Genomic DNA, 21,028 nt, shown 5'->3' on the forward strand with positions numbered 1-21,028 from the left:
CAGGGACTTGGCACATATAAGGATGGTAGCCCAAAAGCAGAGAAAGAAAGATATTACTATCGAAGAGTCAACCTCGGTTATTTTAAGGTAGGAGACTTGGTTTTAAGAAAATTAACTCAGAACACCGGGGAGCTCAATGTGGGGAAGCTGGATCTAACATGGGAAGGCCCCTACTGGGTTTTAGATGTCACTGGGAAAGGTTCATACGAGTTAGAAATCAAGATGGGGAAAAGTTGTCGAGCAACTGGAATGTGGCATACCTCAAGAGATACTATTGTTGATAAGCCTCACCTATACTAAAAGAATGTGTTGCACTATTTTTCCTTTCATCCAATTTTTGTCCCAATTGGGTTTTCTTGGAGAGGTTTTTAATGAGGCAGCAACGGAAAGCATACTACAAAGGAATCATCAGCAACATAAATAAGACCTTTAAATTACAAGGCACACAAGCAAAGAACCACTACAGAGCGGTTAGATATTCTTTTGCTCGGCAGCATAGCTTCTACCGGGAAGTAAAGCTTGTTGTCGAGCAAAGATTATCCGACTGTTCACAACTACAAGACACTGGGAGATTGTTTGATAACCTTTGGCTCGATAGCATAAATTCCTAAGGGGAAGTGAAATTTGTTATCGAACTGAAGATTATCTTGCAATTCACTAGTGGAAACCTCAAAGGTGCAAAACTTCCAGTGTTCAAAATTCGCATTCTTCGCATTCGAGAAATAGGGGATGATATGAGGATATGACAACAATGACTGCCACATCGATCGGAGTACGAAACCCGAAAACAAAGTTATATCATCGGGATCGGGGGACTGCATGACCAGCCTCGTAGAAACAAGGTGTACAATTTAGCCACAAGAAATGGCAATTTATTTTTAGCACAATGAATGCTAATGTAATTTTAAAAATAGAAGGAATAAAACAAAGTACTTTTATTTCTATCTTGTTTCTTATCTGAATGATGAATTAATTTTATCATTTGAAAGTTAAACAAGTACTTCAAATGCTAGTATCGTAATGAACAGGCGACGTCCTCTTCAAGATCACCATAAACATAAGCGGTCCTTTTCTTATGAAACCCTCACGTTAAAGGGTTGATTTCGGAAGAACTTATACTCGAAATGCAAATACTACAAGGGAAAAATACACCCGAAGCCTCGCATGTCTCGGCGCGAAAAACTTACAAGAATACTTAAACGAAAAGGACGCAAAGAGTAAAACTTGTGCAAATACTTAAAAGAAAAAGTACTTCTACTCACAGCAAACGTACCAATTAGCACAAATACAAAAGTACGGAAAAGAAAAGAAAGTGAAAACTAAGCTACTACATCTCCGGAACCCGGAGGAAGAGAAGCATATGCACCCCTAGGAGAAGTGGGCAGATCCGCCGCCGGCTCAATATCTTGATCTTCACCATTTTTGCCTTTAGCATCATCACCTTCCGCTTCTTCTTCAGTTCCCAAGAACTCAGAACTGGAACCAGAAGAGTCAGTATCATCAGGCTAGTCTGGAAGACCCCTTTTGGCAGTTGACTCCAGCTCACGGGCCTTAGCAATTTTGGCATCAAAGTAAATGATACCCGCTTTGGCCTCTTCCAAGGGTTTTCTCCTCATGTTATACCTAAATAATGTTTTTTCTACAATGAGAGAAGTCGCCCAGCGCTTAAGTTCTTCTTTAAGCTGGCCAACCTCGGCAGAAAGGTTATCCCGTGCAAATCTAATGGACTAGAGGCTGACATCAAGGTCACGGACAGTGGAGCTCAAAATTCTATTGTGCTCTATGGTCCTCTTATACTTCTTCTCCAATCGGGCATACTTTTAATCGGTAACAGTAACTTCTTCAGCTTTGGAGTTCAAGACTGGCTCTAAATTTTTCAACCTTTTAGTGGAGGTAGACTCACGATCGGATGCAGCAAGAACGACATCATTGACTTCAACCCATTTGGCTCTAGTTTCTTCACAATTCTTCCCTTAACGGGATAACCTCCTGGTTAAGGGTCACTACTTCTTGCTCGCTTTGCTGCAACCGAGCCTCCAACTCAACAGCTTCAGTAGCTCGTGCTTCCAGTTCTGAGAGGCGAGTAGCAGTCTGATCTCGATCAGCCAAAAGTTGATCCTTCTCGGAGGTGAGTTCCTCCTTATCAAGAACCAGCTTTTAAAGGCCCTCATAAGCAAGGAATTTTGCCTGCAAAACAAAAAATACAAACTCAAAACCATGGCATAAAAAAGATAGAAGAAACAATAGAGTAAGCAAATGCTATCCTATACTGTCGATGTGTTGTGCATGACATTGTTCGACAAACATTCTCCCAAGAGAGTTTGTATCTTATCCCAATCTTTTTCTAAAGCCAAATGCTTCAGATAGTTAGCAAGTTCCACCAGCCGAGATAATAAATGGCATCTGGTAGAGACCGAGAGGGCGACATTCCTCCTCCTTTTGGGATATTCGAAAGGGGCATCATAATTTTGCCCCAAACTCTCATAAATAAGGGACTGTGGAAGAAGGACACCTTCCTCTCGGGCAACTATGTCCGGTGGAGATGAGGTAGCAGTTGCTGGTGGCGAAGGCAGAGTGGGCGAAGAAGGAGATGAAGCTGATGGTGTTGTAATTTGAGAAGCGGCTGCGGCGAATTGAGTGCTGGTTGTTGATTACTCATCAACCGAAGACGGAAGGGACTTGGTACTCAGCCTCACGATATCGGGCATGGAGACTGAGACTCAGAAGAGGGAGTTAGCATCTTCCTCTACATTATATTTTGCCTAGAGTGCCGAGGTGTCATCCTCGTTTGGCGTAGCTAGCTCAACAGATTGAGCATCCTATTGAGCTGATGAAGGTCATCATCATTTATGTAGAGAAACCCCCTCATCACTGGCTCCTCCATCATCTTCAATCACCATGGTGTCTATGGCCAGCTCGAGCGTTGCACTCATCACTACAATATCCAAAGATGGCTGGGGCGCGACACTCTTTGCCTTTTTATTTTTTTCCCCAACCGCGGAGGAACATCTCTTTTTTTGTTTCTTGTTCTCCGTATGAGGACTCCAAAAAGAAGCCCTTGCATCAGAAGCAATCCTGGAGACACATGTTCGGGTAAAAACCTCATACAATAGCCTCGTCGCGTTAACAATGTTAACCAAGACGTCCTCCTCGGGGATGAGAACTGAGCCCTAGGATAAACCTGAATTCAATAAGAGAAAAAGGGTTAATTGACTTTCTTATATGAAAGGAAAAATTAAGATGAGTTCAACCTACCATGATTTTTGGCCTTCCGCCCATATTTAAAGGTTAGTTCTTTCCACGTGTAGGTTTCGGACGTAGTGACGTCCAAAAGTATTTTGGACCCATTGGTCCAAGCCTTCAACCGTTAGTAGAGTTCACTGAGTTGCTGAAATAAGTGAAAGAATGGGAATCAGTAACAACATAGGGTGATCTTTAACTAGAAAAAGAGACAAACGATGAATTTACGATTACGATTCCACAATTCCGGAAAGATGTCCTTGGTGGCAACTGCAACGAACCGTTCTATCCACCCACAATCGTTGTCATCATCCATGCTGGTTAACAGAGCATGGTGGCCACATTTGCTGAAATTTATCATTCCCCCGCAGAAAATCTAGGGGGAATAAAGGTTCATTAGTCGATCCAGGGTTAGCTCCTCTCCCGTCTCTTGGTATAGACACCAAAGACAAGCAACAGTCCTCCACACAAAAGGATTTACTTGTGTTAGAAATACCTGGTAACGAATGCATAACTCCACGATAACGAAGTCAAGCTCCCCGCTAAAAGAAAATGGTCAAAAAGTGAATGAATACGTATAAAAATACGTGAAACCTTTCTTTGCTAAGGTTATCCGCTCCTCTAGGTCAGGAGCGATGATGTCTAAGTCATGAAAATAACAGTATTTCTTCACGGCGGGAATCCTGGAAGGACGGATAGAGGAAGGATACACACCAACAACCCACGTGTGAGGATTAGCGGAAAAGTACTTCTCTTCGAAGTCCTTAGTTGTAACAAGGCTCATTGGGATAATAGTGCTCACCGTAGGAGGAGGAGCATCCTCAACTTTATCTTTGTTCTTTGAGAAACTAGGGTTTTTGGAAGATGGAGTCATTTTTATCAGAAGGGAGGAAGAGGTTTTCTCTGAAGAAGAAGGGTAGAGAAAGTTAAAGGCAAATACGAGTTGAGTAAAGAGAGTTTGAGAATGTTTGGGAAATTATGAAGTGTAAATAAAGAAGTTTGATGCGTATAAGTAAAATAATAGGCGGCTAAAATCGTGGCCATAATTACCTCGATAACCGGCAAAAGTGGTGATGTGGGATGACGCGTGTTCGGGGCATTAAATGCGGATAGACTCTTACTACCTCCGGAAGCTTTGTTCTTGGGCTCAATATCTCTACTGTCTTATCTCGATTTTAACGATAAGTCCTATATTTTTGTCTAATTTATTTATTATTTTAGAATCAAATCGATTCACTTGTCTAAAAATCACGTATAAATTCAAATGTACCATTTTACGGGTAAACAATCACTTCAATGTATAAAATGATAAGACTAATTTGTTTTTGAGATGAGAAACTTTTTGAATAATAATTCATATGATAAGGCTATATGGATAAATTCGCGTAACTAATAGTATTATAACAGATAAAACTAAAGACAAAATCATAAATAATAATTTCAAGAAATAAATAAAATATATAAAGATATAATTTAACTTATTATGTTATGTAGTAGTTTTAATAAAAAATGTAAACTTTCATATTAAATACGAACGGGAAGAAGAAGTCAATTTGACTTCTTATTGAAAATAATCAAGAGTAATAATTATTACAATTATTAGTAGATTTATGACATATAATAAAAGAACTTCAACGTTTAACCTTTGAAATAATTCCATACCATCCATTTAGAAAAATAATACAATAATATTCGTATTATAGATAAACATTAAATAAAAAAATTAAAATATTATAGAACAAAAATTAATGTATAATCTATCTATATAGAATAGGAGAACCAAATCAATATGATATCGATGGATTTAAATCTTGACATTATTTGATAAAATTAAGTAAATAATAATACTTCATTGTATTATATTAAATTGGTAATTTATTAAATATTCATATGTACAACAATAACAACAAACCTATTTTTTCCTCACAAGTGGGGTCTGGTAAATATTCATATGTCAATTTAATAATATTAAATAGTGAATAATACAATTAAATAAGCAAGAAATAAAAAAATATAAATTTATGAAAAATATAAAAATATAAGACTTATAATTAGAATTATAATGAGAAAATCCGTACATATACACATAACTGAAATTATAATAAACAAATAGTCACAAAGGAAGAATACTAAAAAAAAAATTCAAGCGATAGTATAAAAATATACATACTAATTAAATTTTTCAGGTACAAAATTCTAATAAATAAATAGAACTCATAATTTTTTTCTATTATATAGAAAAGGAAAGATGGTCAAACAAGGGTATATATGCCATTTCAAAAAAATTCCTGCATTGTTTGCATTTCTAAAATACAAATTATCATTAATATACGTGGACCCCACCTTTCCCTAAACACAATACTCCTTTAAATGTACTATAGATTAGACTACTTTTGCAGAGAGTATTGCAAGCAAATACTCCTTTTCTCATTTGGTTAGATTATTAAATTTGGTTTAGTCAACTGGAAGTTTCCACAGAGAAACTAAAATTATATTTTAAATAATAGAGAAACAAAAAAAAATATTGATAAATATTTACAAGATTTTTATATTTACCCATACAATTTTGAAGCAATTTAAAAATTAAAATTAAAAGATTTTCATCTATCCACGCTATTTGAAAGCGGTTTCAAACTAAAAAAAATCATATTCAATAGTTTGTTAAACCTCAAAAGTTAATTTAAGTGATGAGATTTGTCCATACTGTACTAGCAGACTATCTCTTATATGCTTAATTGATGTGAAAATTTAATCTACATGGTTTGAACAAGAATGTTAAGTTTTCAACTGTCAATAAATTGTCTTAAACATTATTTGCTATAATTTTATATTGTTTCATTATGAAAATTAACATATGATAAATCTATAGAAAAATAAAAACATTTCTCTTATCTCCTCAATTAAGAAAAAAATTAAAATCCCTATAATTTATATTGATTTCTATCAAATGTTGATTATTTTATTACCAGTTAACGAGTTATAATAAAATATAATTTAAACTACTATATTGAATTACTACAATTTATATCATGTTAATATTTGTTCAGTGCTTTTGGTTCTCTTTGTTTGAAATAGTAAATTGTCTCTTTAGGGATGCAAGTCCCATTGGAAGTTCTCTTTGTTTATTGTACTAAAACTTTCTCTTGATTTTGTTGTATACATGACATGTAAAACCATAAGTTTTTTGTTCTATCTTTTATCGTATTGCAAAGAATGATGTTGTTCGTTTTAACTTTCATCAAGTAGCCGATTGTTCCTACTGTTAAAATACTTGCGAAACCAATTTGGATATGCAATTTTAAGACTACAATGTTGGGCCCGTATACGGGCCTTTCCTCATCTAGTTTTATAATATAAAAATAATATAAAGATATATATATATAATTATTAAAAATGCTGTTAGATTTTGTATAAAAATAATGAAAGGCTTTTGATAAATTCAAAATTATAATTTTGTAAAAAAATATTACATTATTTAATTTTTCAGTAAAATACAAAATGAGAAAATTAATCAAATATTACAATAGAAAAGAATGTACGAAAAGAGGGGGATAAAGATAATTTTATTAAATCATAATTTTATAAGATTAATATTCTGTCAAATTATTCACGCATCGCGCAAGATCTAATATTAGAATAACTAATTAGTAGAAGAGTGTAGTTTTAAGAGGTTTAAATTTAGATATTATGGAAGTATGAAGAAGAAAAAAGTGTGTGCTTTGTATATTTCCTAATTTAGGTGTAACGAGCCTTTAAATATTACTGAATGTACAGATAGTATGAGCATAAAAATTGCTTAATTTTTTATCAGCTCATAATTAGTAAACTAATATTTCTCAATAATATTCTTCTAGTGTGCTCTATTTCTTATTCTGTTAACGCCCCCACTAGCAGACAAATAAAAGGTCGAAAAGCAATCAATAACATTTTCTATGTTGTTAGTTTGGGCGACTTCTTCCACTAAGATATTCGGTTATTAAACTACCACACATGAGCAAATTAAATATTAGCATGCTATTATAAATTATTGCCAGTTGATTTATTTTATTTTTATGTCAACATAACATTTTAATATTTAAGTTTCTTATTATTGTTATTGTCTTTGTTGAATTTTGTGATCATTCCATTTAAAATGTTATAAGTGATATACTTTTATACATTCAATTGTGTTTTAAAATGCTATGTGGATCTAATTTTTCTTGTCATTATTTGAATTCATGATAAATTTTTCATCATATATCATATTGATTTTATGATCATTTCATAAAACGGTTAAAGTTATTAAGATTGAGACTTTTCATCTATTTACTTATGCGTTAACAATTTTGATCAATATCTTAATCAGTTACTTTTTTGTGCATGGAATTAATTCTAATAATAGAAAACTAGAATATTAGGACCATAACACTTACTAATGATATATTCACACAATATAATCGGCAGATATAAACCACCTAACGATGAAGCTATCATACAAGGAAAATTAAAGATTAAATTTGCTTCACCAAAAGTTACAAGGATCAATATCGAATATATTAATAATTGAGTGATAAAAATGCAATTATTCTTTTAATAAGTTTACAAACAGTTATTGTGAAACAACAAGTAAAAAGAAAATGGAAGAAGTTATTTGGGACTAATCTTTAAAAACTAGCCCACGTGGGAATTTGTTTATTCCCACCAACAGGTCATGTCTCTCCTAATCCCAATTCTTTATGGTCAACACATCTTCTTTTTCTTTTTTCTTTCCATTATTAAAGACAAAGTCATTATCTTCTAATACTAATAGAATCATGTAATCAGATTTCTATTACAATAGAAACATTAATTAAGTAAAGCAGTTCATAATTTCTTTCGAATTCGAAATCTAATTACCAGTCGGCTAGTTAATATCTTATCCTTTTGTCCTGAAACTCTATAATTAAGTTATTACCTATTTATAGTAATAGGTAACTGTTTAGAGTAAATATGATCTAAATAACAGAGTAAATAAATTTTTACTCTTTTAACAGTTATTGAAAATAGTAAAAAGACTATTAGGACCATAAAATCCACAAAGGAAATATCACATACTCCAATAATAATTAGCAGATAAAAAGCACCAAATAATTAGCATTGAATATTTCGTACTTAAACAAAATAGTTACCACTTTTATCTAAAACTCAAAATCCGCAAACCCCCTAAACCAACTATAATTCTGTTCTATCACAATCTTCTTCTCTTAGTAAAAATCCTTATCCTACGGAATTATGGTGAAATTCCCCTCTATAAATACCAAACTCTCGTTCACTTTACAAAGCACTCAGCTTTTACACAGCTTTCTTGTTTTTTTCTTCAGTGAGAGATTCTTTTATAATACAAAAAGAAAGAAAGAAAGAGAGATGGATCTTGATCTTACACCAAAGTTGGCAAAGCAAGTGTACGGAGGAGATGGTGGTTCTTATCATGCATGGTGTCCTAATGATCTGCCGATGTTGAAAGAAGGCAATATTGGTGGTGCTAAACTTGCTCTTTCCAAAAATGGTTTTGCTTTGCCTCGTTACTCCGATTCTGCTAAAGTTGCCTATGTTCTTCAAGGTAAAATTTGGGTCTCTTTTTTTTCTGGGTTATGATCATAATTTGGGGTTTTTGTGTTTACTGTTTTAGAATTCTATGTCTACTACTTGGGTTTTATAATTGGTGTTTTTTGACTTTTTTTATTTATGAGTCGTAATGGGTTTGTTGTTTTGATTTATGGGATTTGTTTCAATTTTGTTCTTTAGAGTAAATATTTACTACTCCATTGTTCCAGAATTCTATAATCCTACTTGCGTTTTGTTGGTTTTTTTTATGAATCGTGTTTTTTTGTTTTGTTTTGATTGGTGGGGTTTTATTTATTTATTTATTAGTTAGTTAGTTAGTTATTTTTAATGGAGTTTACTTTTTTGGATTTGGGGGTTTGGTGATTAGTCTTGGTTTTGATGGTTTGGTTTAGGATCTAGGTCTTGTGTGATCTATTTTTAACTATTTATTATGATGTTAAGGTCTAAGAATTTGATCCCTCTTTTGCTGTAAATCTGTTTTTTTTTTTGATTGTGACATGGTTTGTGAGTAATTATGAACATCTTGCTAAGTTATTGGATTGGAAGTTTGTTTTCATCTATATTACTTGGTTATTTGAACATCTTTCTCTTTTGGTATATGCTTCATGTTAAATACTGTGATTTGTGTGGTTGAATTAAAGATTTAATCCTTAAGTTTCTTGATGCCTAATGATTTTGTGATGGTGTATGGTATATGTAACTTTCAACTTTTAAATACATTGTATACAGATCTGCTTATTGGGTTCTTTTCTGAGCATTTATCTGAATTCTATCAGGTTCTGGAGCTGCTGGAATTGTTCTTCCAGAGAAAGAAGAGAAGGTGCTAGCGATCAAGACGGGCGATGCTATAGCCCTCCCTTTTGGTGTTGTAACATGGTGGTACAACAAAGAGGACACAGAACTTGTGATTCTCTTCCTTGGCGATACCAAAACTGCACACAAAGCTGGTTCATTCACAGACATGTACTTGACCGGCTCGAATGGCATTTTCACTGGTTTTTCAACCGAGTTTGTTAGCAGGGCATGGAATGTAGAAGAGAGTGTTGCCAAAACTCTTGTTAGCTCCCAAACTGCTCAGGGTATCGTGAAGCTTGACTCGGGCTTCCAAATGCCCGAGCCTAAGCAAGGCCACAGGGACGGCATGGTTCTCAACTGTTTGGAAGCCCCATTGGATGTTGACATTAAGGGTGGTGGAAAGGTTGTTGTTTTGAACACCAAGAACTTGCCTTTGGTCGGGGAAGTTGGACTTGGTGCTGATCTTGTGAGGTTGAATGGAAGTGCTATGTGCTCTCCCGGTTTTTCATGTGACTCGGCTCTTCAGGTCACTTACATTGTTAGAGGCAGTGGCCGTGTTCAGGTTGTTGGCCCTGATGGTAAGCGCGTTCTTGAAACACACATCAAGGCGGGCAATCTCTTCATCGTTCCAAGGTTCTTTGTTGTCTCCAAAATTGGTGATCCTGATGGCATGGACTGGTTCTCTATCATCACTACCCCTAAGTATGTGCCTTTTTTTGTTGTTTTTGTTTTGTTTATGTCAATATACTGATTTGCTTAACCGATTTCTAACCTTAAACAAACTTTTATGTGGCAGTCCAATTTTCACTCACTTGGCGGGAAGGACTTCAGTGTGGAAGGCATTATCGCCACAAGTGCTGCAGGCTGCATTCAAGGTTTCACCAGATGTAGAGAAGCAATTCAGCTCAAAGAGGACTGCAGAAGAGATTTTCTTCCCACCACCAAACTGATTTGATTGATCAAAGTTTCAATCCTTTAATAAACTTAGTAATAACAGTAATAGTATTAGTAGTATAGAGGTTTTGGAATTAATGGTATACTGTTTTTGATTCGGATATTTCTGTTGGTGTTGAGGTATCTTTGCTCTTCAGTTTTAATAATAATATCCTAGTTTAGTATACTATCTTTTGTTGGTTGCCTTTTTGTTTCTGATTTTGATGGTACTGGTTTCTCTTTATCCACAAGTATTAGAACATATATGCATTGCCTCATTTACCTTAGTTAAAAACTTAAAATTTACAAACCTAAGAGAAATATATATCATCTACTCTGATACTCTGACTAAGATATCTTGATCATATATGAGCTTCTTTATATAATCAACAAATAATTTCCACTTGCAGCTTCAAACCAAATAAAATTAATTACCACATTGCTCTTTAATTCAAGGTCTTAGACTTCAGGAGTTATATCTTCAAAACCAAACAAAAAAGTTGCCAATTATTTAAAATCAGTTTACAAATAACATTCTACAACAAGTGCTAACCAAAAAAAAAAAAAAAAAAAAAAAAAAAACAAAGGGTTAAGTTGCCAAAAGAGAATACAGGGGCCAGTCGACAAAAGTTAAAAAGTTAAAGGGCTCCACTGCATTTTCCTCCTTTTTTAAGTACTATATTATTCATTTCATTTCATGGCGTTCCCTCCATCTTCAGAATAATAACCCGCCAAAGATTGAAATTGCGTATCACTATTGTTAGTTTGGGGAATTGGAATTGGAATTGGGAAGAGAAAAATTCAAAACAGATGCCATTATTGAGCTCAATGGAGTGCGATTACCCATTAATCGACTCCAATTTCCGCGACTTCTGTGCTTCTCACGTCATTTATTCAGGTTCCCTTTTCTATACTCTCATTTTTACCCAACTTGTTCTTATCAGTTTGAAGAGCCGATTTATTCTATGATATTATCTTCCTCATCTAGCTCTGATTAACTCAATCTCTTGGGTTTGCTTTTATAGTTGTGTTAATCTTGCAATGTCCTCTTTACCCCCCTTTCATTTTATGGGGATTCCATATATAAATATGTGCGCGCGCGTGTGTGCAAGGGCTAAGACTTGAGCGTCAGGTTGTTATTTATTTTGTAAGAGGACCAACGGTGTTCTATATTTTCATGATGATATGATTCTGCGCAGAAAACCCTGCTACGCTACAACTTTGTATGCAACTTAGCCTTATATTGTAGACCAGCAGTGGAGCAAGGAATTTCACTAAGGGGTGTCAAAATACAAAGAAGTAAATACATGAATAAGCTAAAGCGGATTCAATATATAGTATATACAGCTACACAATGTAATTTTATGACGAAGGGAGGTGGCTACTCTACTGCTATAAACAACTGATTTTGTAAACTTATGTGGCTAGAGCAGTTTCATCCTACCTCAGAAATAGTAAATTAGTAATACAGATGAGGAATGGCAAAGGGGCGGGGGGGGGGGGAGGGGGAATGGGTTGGTGCTTAACCCACAAAATTTTAACCCGTCCCGCCCTGCCCTGCCCCACAACTTCTTCTTCTTTTTTTCCATTTTGTTATTTTTGCTAAAAAATACAAGTTTAATATTTCATTTTTTTCAGCCTCTTAAATCCCTCATATGGATCCAAATATTATATTTTTAATTTCAGAGATTATAATAGAAAATAAATAAACTGAAATGCATAAGAACTAAATAACTGAAAAGCATAAAAACTGGAAAATAAATGATTTGAAAAGCATAATGTCAGCATATCGTATACCTAAATTTACGTATTAAGTTATACTTGATAAATTTCCGTATAACAAATATGCATCATAACTTTTTTTTATAACTAGTTTATAAATATAATATGTAAACTCAACGTTTGCTGATATTTTAAGTGAAATATGATATAACAGTAGTGGACAATGTCCTTGGCACGTATAGATAAATATCTTGTATATTTAACAGTAATAATTGCATAGTCAAATTCTCCGGTCACTCTATATTTATTGCTTGCCTTATTTTATATGGTCTATAGTGATTTAGTACTAACACTCTATTCTTCATTCTGCCCGTTAAATGTTAGTACTAAACCTGCAAACCCACAACGCAACCGCTCCGCATTAGATTTTGAAACAATCAGTTTCAACCTGCCCCGCCCCGCACCCGCACCGCCCTATTGCCATCCCTAGTAACACTTTCATATAGAGGGAAGCTCATTTTAGATCAAAATGATACTTCTGATATGGATAATGGGAGGAGCATATGTTACAAATATGTCAGGAATTCTTCCTTTTTCTCTTTCAGAGATTGCTGGATTTGCTCATGTTTAGGCAGTTTGTTGGATAGTGTGAGGAGAGATGACCTAGAGTAATAGTACTACCTTTAAAATGACAAAAACGGTGCATGTCACGAGTTTGAACCCTGCCGCAGGTAAAAGCATAGTATTTGTATGGAGAAGGGTAGTTTCTCACTTATGAAAAAAATAACAAAACACTGGTTGGGTTGGGGGGGGGGGGGATTCCCATCCATATATGATTGTTAAGGTTGGATCTCATATTTGACACCACCCCGCATTTCCATTTTACCTGTATAAATTTTATTAAAGAATTCGGAGAGATGATTGAAAGAATTTGATGCCCAGAATGGACAGTTTACTAATCTTTTGGATCCTTGTGAAATAATTATAGTGTTAACAATTGAATTGTACGCCATCCTTTCCATTTTTGGTGTCCCATTTGGTTTGCATACGACTATTAAGCTAAAAGTTGAAGTTTTATCATGGATCCAGAAGTGGAGATAAAAGTTGACCTTTTGAAGACTTTGAAGAATAAAGTGGGTTCCAAATCACCCTATATATATTTTAACAATGAAGAAGTATTGAGAAGTGTAGAGAAAAAGTACTCCTGAAAGTGTGGACACAATTCTGGGACGCTTTAAAATAGAAAGTAGGATAATGGATAAATATGAAGTTTATGTCTTTCAGTCATATTATTTTTCTTCTTCTATTTTTGCAGTTGAAGATTTTCTTCTACGTGATCTTTACGTATTAGTGATTTCAACCGAACAGCATCATAATTCGGAGAGATTGAAGGAGGTCTGATCTGCCACATATGTAGTTTTCATTTCATATCTCTGTCTTTTGGTATTCCTATAATGATCTGTATGTCCGTTTTACGTGTAAAGTAGGGCATCACTCAAGTTCTGACTATCATTAATGGTCAGCATCAACCATGGGTAAATGGTCAGGAGTTGTTGGATGATGCTTTACAAAATAAAAGCTCCTTACCTACTGGATGTAGAAGGTAATAATGCTTGAACGCCGATACTTTTATAGCTTCTTTGGCAGTAGATAACTGATGAATAGGACTACTCTTGGCCAGAATAGATGTGTTTCTTCATGGTGGATTAAAGAAGGGACATCTGAGTGAGCTAGTTGGCCCGTCATCCTCTGGTAAAACACAAGTAAGAGTGTATTGATAATGCAAATTCTATTTGACATATCTGTGGAGATTGTGCTGATTTCTGATTTTTGTTTCTTTGAAGTTAGATAAATTTCTGAGTATTGAATTATTGAAGCTTGTTTCATCTTTGAAGCCTCTTTGGGCTTTCAGTGCTGTTACTGATTCAAGATTATATTTGGGTCCAGATTTGCTTACGAGCTGCTTCAAGAGTTGCAAAAGGCTGGGGCAAAATCATTTTCTTGGACTCTGGAAATTCTTTCTCTTCAAAACGTGTTGCTCAATTTGTCACTCAGACATCAGATTCTTCTGCTTATGAGGTCAAACATGTTTCTAGCCTTTTGGATTAACCTTATTTCTTCGTATTATGTTCTCATTGTCTAAACTTACCAAAGAAACAATGAATAGATTTTTTCATCTGTGATTTCCCTCCTTGCCAAATTTTATTATTTGTTGCAACCTAGGTAGGATACAACTTGGTTGTAGTTTCAGAAATCTGTGTTGATTGGCACACCAAAGTATCCAGTAAAAGTTAGGGGTAGTCCTGAAACTTCTGATTAGATTACTAGATGTTTTTGTGTATGACTCCACATTCTCTATCTTACATTTGTGGTGGTGAACAGAAAAAGGGTACTTGCAGAATTGTTGGAAAGTCAATTCCTTCTTTGTCACGACCCTAAATCCGTACCCGGTCTTGATGGCGTCTATCGTGAAACAAGGCCAGCCGACACAACACCCAATTCATTTAAACAATTATAATAACACAATTTAAGTCTTTATCATGCTAAAAATCCCAAAATAAAAGTGAACTAGTACAATTTGCGGAAACCAACACAGCCCGACATCGGGTGTCACCAGTCATGAGCATCTAACATAAGTCTAACAGTATGAAAGGGTTTATACAGTCTATTACAGAACTGGAACAAGGGAAGTAAAATAGGAGGGAGAAACAGTGGGCAGCGAACGCCGAGCAGCTACCTAGTGGACTCCGAATAGCCTGTTGGGAGCAATCAACCCTCACTGGCGGGACCCAAAGCTCCTGAATCTGAACACAGGGTGCAGGGAGTAAAGTGAGTTCTCCAACTCCGTGAGTAATAAAAGTAAAAGCAGCCGAGAGATAAGAAATCACGTAAAGCACAACAACATGCTATAAAGAGACAGTATAAAATTAATACAATGCAACAAAACAGTGAAAACTTGTAAAAACACCTCAGTTCAGTAAATACCTCTTTAAAACATCTTTTAACAGTTAAACAGGTGAATGAAAAGCAGCGAGAAAAGATAAACACATAAAATCAGCCCCTTGGGCACAATACCAATAGAAATTAGCCCCTCGGGCAATAACATAGAACAACCTCAGCCCCTCGGGCTATATCACATATCTCACTGGGTACCCGCGTTCATTGGGGGTGTACAGACTCCGGAAAGGGCCCCTTACGGCCCAAGCGCAATATCAAGTCATCTCGTGGCATAATCAATAGGCTCTCGGCCTCATATCAAGCCACCACGTGGCATAACAACTCAGGCCCTCGGCCTTATAATCATAAATCAGTACAACACTGTTGCGGTGTGCAACCCGATCCCATAATAACCTCACAACACAGGCTCTCGGCCCTTTTTAGTCAGAAATCTCTAAAAGCCACTCGGGCACAGTAAAAATATGATGTTCAGCTCAAAATATCATTTAAGATGTCAAAACAGTATAAACATGGTTGAGTTATAAAAACAGTAGAATATAGCATGACTGAGTACAAGTATAAGGTCAAAACAGTGAGGAATAGTAGTAAAAATTCCCTAAGGGTCCAAAACAGTTGGCATTCAGCCCAAATATGGCATTCAGCCCAAAACATGATGATAGCAAACAGTTTTCAGTCAAATACGCAGTAAAACAGTCATTCGGGATGGACTAAGTCACAATCCCCAACGGTGCACGACCTCACGCTCGTCATCTAGCGTGTGCGTCACCTCAAAATAGCACAACGATGTGAAATCCGGGGTTTCATACCCTCAGGACAACATCTACAATCATTACTCACCTCAATCTGGTCCAAACTCTAGCCCGAGATGCCTTTGCCCCTCGAATCGGCCTCAACTCGCGTCGAATCTATCCAAAATCAGAATCATGACGTAAAAATATGCTAAGGGAACGAAGCCCATGTGAAAATAATCAAATTACAACATAAATCCCGAAATTAACCAAAACTTGACCCCTGGGCCCACGCCTCGAAATTCGATAAAATTTACATCAATAGACTCCTTATCTCCCCCCACGAGTTCATACATATCAAAAGTACTAAAATCCGACTACAAATGACCCTCAAACCCTTGCTCAAAGGTCTCCAATCTCAAGCCCTACTTTTCCCAATTTCTAACCCTTAATTTCCATTAATTTCCAAGCCAAATCAGTGAAATAATGCCATAGGATCAATTATTAGGTTCAAAAATCTAACTCCAAGTGTTATCCCTCAAAATAGCTCCCTCAAGCTCAAACCCGAATGAAAATGGTAAAGAATAACTCAAAAATCGCGAAGGAATCCTTTTATACTTTCTGACCCAGGCTTTTCGCACCTACGGTCTAAATACCGCATATGCGGTTTTCACTTAAACTCCAAGTCCGCATCTGCGATCAAATAACCGCACTTACGCCATCGCATGTGCGCTGAGCACTCCGCATCTGCGGCTCCTGCCCTTCGCGTCCTTGACCGCATTTGCGGTCCCCAATCTGCAGTTGCGGAAACAATAGGAGCAGAAAACTTCTGCAATTTCTCCAAAACTCCAAACTCTCTGTCAACCATCCGAAATCACCCCGAGGCCCCCGGGATCTCAACCAAAAGCACAAACAAGTCATATACCACACTATTCACACTTATACCAATCTTCAAAACTCCTCAAACAACATCGAATCAACCAAATCACATCGAATTCAAGCCTAAGGTTCCAAAATCTTCCTAATTCCGCTTTTGATCAAAAAGTCTATCAAACCACGTCCGAATGACCTGAAATTTTGCACACACATCCCAAATGACATGACGGACCTATTGCAACTCCCGGAATTCCATTCCGACCCTTATATCAAAATCTCACATATCAACCGGAAAACGCCAAAATTCCAACTTCGCCAATTCAAGCCTAAATCTGCCCCGTACCGCCAAAACACATTCCGATCACGCTCCTAAGTCCCAAATCACCTCCCGAAGCTATCTGAACAATCGGAACTCACATCCGAGCCCTTTATCACATAAGTCAACATCCGGTTGACTTTTCCAACTTAAGCTTACTCAAAAGAGACTAAGTGTCTCAAACCTCACCCAAAACCTTTCCGAACCCGAGCCAACCAACCCGATAACACATAATACCGCTGAGCAAGGCAATAAGAAGCAAAAATGGGGGAAATGGAGCGGTAACTCATGAAACGACCGGCCGGGTCGTTACATTCTTCTCTCTTTTGTAATTCTTTCTAGTTGATTTCCTTCATCATTATAATAACTCTAGCTCTGTCATCAAATCATGGTATCACGTAGTTGATACATTATAAGCTGCACAGAACCATCTGATTATAGTTTATGACAGTTCCATAATTCGTGCTGAATGAATTTAAATAGGAGAACTATGCTGTAAGAAGTTTCTTTGCACTGCTGATTTACAAAAGAAGTTGAAGTTAGAAGTTGATTATTTTACTTTTTCCTTTCTATTACTGACATGTGAACCAACAAGGACTGATTTTTACAGATTCATACTCCAATAGGACTTTCAATTCTCTTATTAGGTCGCATAGATTAGGCTTCCTCTTGTCCCAAATTCAGTTACATATGCAACTGAATATCTACTAACTGGAGATGTACTGTACACATTAACGTTTGTCCAGCACGAATAATACGGCTCTGGAGATTTATTGTGCAAGTTGCTGTAACCAACTTTTCAATACCATCTTCCCTCTCTGACATTTAACTCTTTCTGTAGGTGGACAAGGCCCTTCAACAAGTAATGAACAACATAGTATGCTTGTCAGTGTTTGACATTTTTACACTGTTTGAAGTGCTTCATCAGCTAAAGAACAATCTCATATCTCAGGTTTTTGGAAATACACTGCTAAAATTTCTCTACTCTCATCTCATCTCCTTTTCCCTATTACCATGGATTGGGTACGAGTCCTCAGGGCACTCACTTCCGAGGGTATGATATGCAGGTAGATCAGCATATACGGATGATTATCATTGACTCAATATCATCACTCATTACACCAATTCTTGGAGGAGGTGGTGCACAAGGTAATTTTTCACTAAAAGATGAAATGATAACTTTATGGTAGTAATTTTTAGTTATCCTTTTTACTAGTATTTACTTAAGCAATTTGAGATTTAAGTTGTAGTTTCTTTATTTTAAGAAATATTTGTTTTGTTTTCTTTAATGTAGTTCCTTGGTTGACGAAACTACAAATTCTAATTGGTTTAGATTTAGTTGTTTTTTTTTTCCTCTAGTATTTATATTCCAGCTAGTTTGGGATTGAAACTTAGTTGTTGATACATGCTCTCAGACATAATGCAACATTTGTGAGTTCTCCTACAATTTTTTTCACCGATTTGTTGTTTCTGCTATCCTAGTGCAAACTTGTTTCTAGGTATCTGATGGACAATTGCTTATGAAAAAAGATGTTAAATGGGAATAAAGTAGTAAACGTGCAAATTCCTACACTGATATTAATCTTGCTTTTCTGGATTTCATTTTTTCCAAATAAATTTAATTTTATCCTGAGTTTCTTCTTCCGTCTATAGGCAGATGATTAGGTTTTCCCCTGCGGTATCATGTCCACAGATTTGTCAATTTACTTTTGTTGAATGAGGGAACGAAAATAGTGGAGAAATGTATAGAAGCTTTGCCTCTGTAATCTGTTTCATATGTGTGAATTGTTTGTTGAAGTAGAAAACTTAAGTTTAATTCCGTATGTCAAAACTACCTGCTTGACTACTGACTCCCGAAGTAACAACTAAAGTTTTTGCGTGAATCAGGACATGCTTTAATGGTTTCAGTGGGATTTTTACTAAAACGATTAGCACATGAACATGATATCTGCATTTTGGTAAGTTTGGCAGTAACATAGCATTAGCATGTTCTCTTTGCTGCAGCGTTGTTCATTCTCTATGGGGTATCATCTTTTGTCTTCTAATGCGCTTTTTCAACTGATGGAATTGATTTTCGTTTAACTGGATCAGTGTATTAGGCACATCAGCCAGAAACTTGAACGCGTCAAGTTGTTATATACTTGCCATTTGAACCTATTAATGGGTTAGATCTTCTAAAAGGAACTTCGGTTTTGTATTGATCCACAGATTTCAAATTACAGTCAACAAGTTCATTCTACTTTCTCTGTTTCAAAAAGATTGACACTATTTCCTTATGAGTCTCTTTAAAAAAGATTGGCACCTTTTAATATTTCCTTAATAAGAAGCATGTATAACCACACAAATGTTATGACAGGTTTCAGACCACAAGTTTTAAAAGTTTTACACAGATGATATGACTTATTTAAGACCACATATCTCAAAAGTTTTCCCTTCTTTATTAAAGTTTGTGTTAAGCCAAACTAAGATAATCTTTTTGAAATGGAGGAAGTAATTAAATTCATATAACCCCATATCGTCCACCCGAACTTTTCTCCATAAGTAATGGAGTATTTTCGTACTATTTTCACTATAGGCATTTAGTTTGCTAGATATCCTATTTGTGGACCACATTATAATATTTATCCTTCTGTGCTAGGTCACCAATCACATGGTGGCCGGTGAGAAAGGTACTTCCAAGCCAGCACTTGGAGAGAGTTGGAGGGGCATTCCGCATGTTAGACTTCTATTATCCAGAGACCGAGCTCGGAACATCAGCAGCATGTCAGTACTTAGACACCCACACATGGTATGTTTCTTGCAAAAATAACTCTATTGTTCAAACTTGGTTCTCAGCAACTTATTGAACTTCATCAGACTAATCAACCTAAACACCTGACTTTGCAACATCAATGTTTGATCTGGATATAACGAAACACCATCACTGTGTATGAAGATTTATTTCTAATAGTGGATATTTCATCCAGGCTACAGGAGATAGAATTGAGTTCGAGGTACAATGATCATGCTTTATAATGCCAGAGAATCTTGGCTTTTAGTTTATCAAGGTATCAACTTGATGTTGTCGAATTGTCGAGGAAAATGAATATTTTTGTTGGAAAAAAAGAAAGATATGTTGACCTTGTGAGATGGAGATGAAGCTACGAGACTACTACTTGTTTTTACTTTTATATGAAATGGATTGTGGTTCGTATTTTGTGGTGTCTCTCATTTGGACTGAGATGAAATTAATATTATTTTGGCATTTTGACAGAAAATATATACTGAATATAAAGGAGAAAATTACTTTGTTTATCAAAATTGCGAGCTGATGCTTGCGAAACTATCTCAGCAAGAGCAGTATACATGTACTAAATTAAGACCTGATTAGCTTTATGACCAGCTTTCTCTGCCTAACTGTTTGCAAGTGAAATGTATGAGTATAAGTTTTTTCAACTATTGATTTATATATTTGGTTTCAGTATCCTTTTCATAACACTCATCCGTTTAAAAGGGTTTTAATGGACGTCATCTTTCTTTGGTGTAATATCTAAATAACGTTGAATAACTTTTAATATCAAAAGCAGATGAAAATGCAAAGAATTTGTCATATAAACATCTAAGTTCCTCTCGTGAAATCCTATACGGATCATAAAGTTATGATTTAGCATGTTATCTAAGATTTTTATTGTCTCATCTTAGTAGTATAAATTAAGGTTAACTGATAAATGTAAGATGAATTTTCATAAAGCATTATAGTTTAGAGGCTAATAATTACAGTTTACCTAATTACCATTCATAGCTATTGTTCAATCGTTATCGGCTTGTATTACTTGTATTCAAACGCGCAACGAATATAGCTTGTGTTAACTGTATTCGTTCGCACAACGCATACTAC

The 21,028-nt window shown here is 35.6% G+C and overlaps 2 protein-coding genes across 3 annotated transcripts; both read left to right on the plus strand.

The window, feature by feature from the left end:
* The first annotated feature begins 8,398 nt into the window (after positions 1-8,398).
* Positions 8,399-10,738, plus strand: LOC104237559 (glutelin type-D 1-like). Its single transcript, XM_009791731.2, has 3 exons — positions 8,399-8,818; positions 9,600-10,320; positions 10,415-10,738. Exons 1-3 carry the CDS (start codon positions 8,491-8,493, stop codon positions 10,566-10,568), a joined length of 1,203 nt encoding a protein of 400 aa, XP_009790033.1. The 5' UTR covers positions 8,399-8,490; the 3' UTR covers positions 10,569-10,738.
* A 521-nt stretch (positions 10,739-11,259) lies between these two features.
* LOC104237560 (DNA repair protein RAD51 homolog 4) lies at positions 11,260-20,378 on the plus strand. Of its 2 annotated transcripts, XM_009791732.2 has the most exons (10): positions 11,260-11,449; positions 13,589-13,668; positions 13,761-13,876; positions 13,955-14,036; positions 14,221-14,352; positions 17,993-18,103; positions 18,219-18,300; positions 19,039-19,109; positions 19,790-19,939; positions 20,118-20,378. In XM_009791732.2, the coding sequence occupies exons 1-10, from the start codon at positions 11,362-11,364 to the stop codon at positions 20,151-20,153; spliced, it is 948 nt and encodes a 315-aa protein (XP_009790034.1). In that variant the 5' UTR covers positions 11,260-11,361; the 3' UTR covers positions 20,154-20,378. The 2 variants fall into 2 exon arrangements, with proteins under 2 accessions (XP_009790034.1, XP_070018723.1); XM_070162622.1 differs by lacking the exons at positions 19,039-19,109; positions 20,118-20,378 and having other exon boundaries at positions 19,790-19,934.
* The last annotated feature ends 650 nt before the right edge of the window (positions 20,379-21,028 follow it).

The sequence above is a fragment of the Nicotiana sylvestris genome, chromosome 11, assembly GCF_000393655.2.
Source record: "Nicotiana sylvestris chromosome 11, ASM39365v2, whole genome shotgun sequence".
NCBI lineage: Eukaryota > Viridiplantae > Streptophyta > Magnoliopsida > Solanales > Solanaceae > Nicotiana > Nicotiana sylvestris.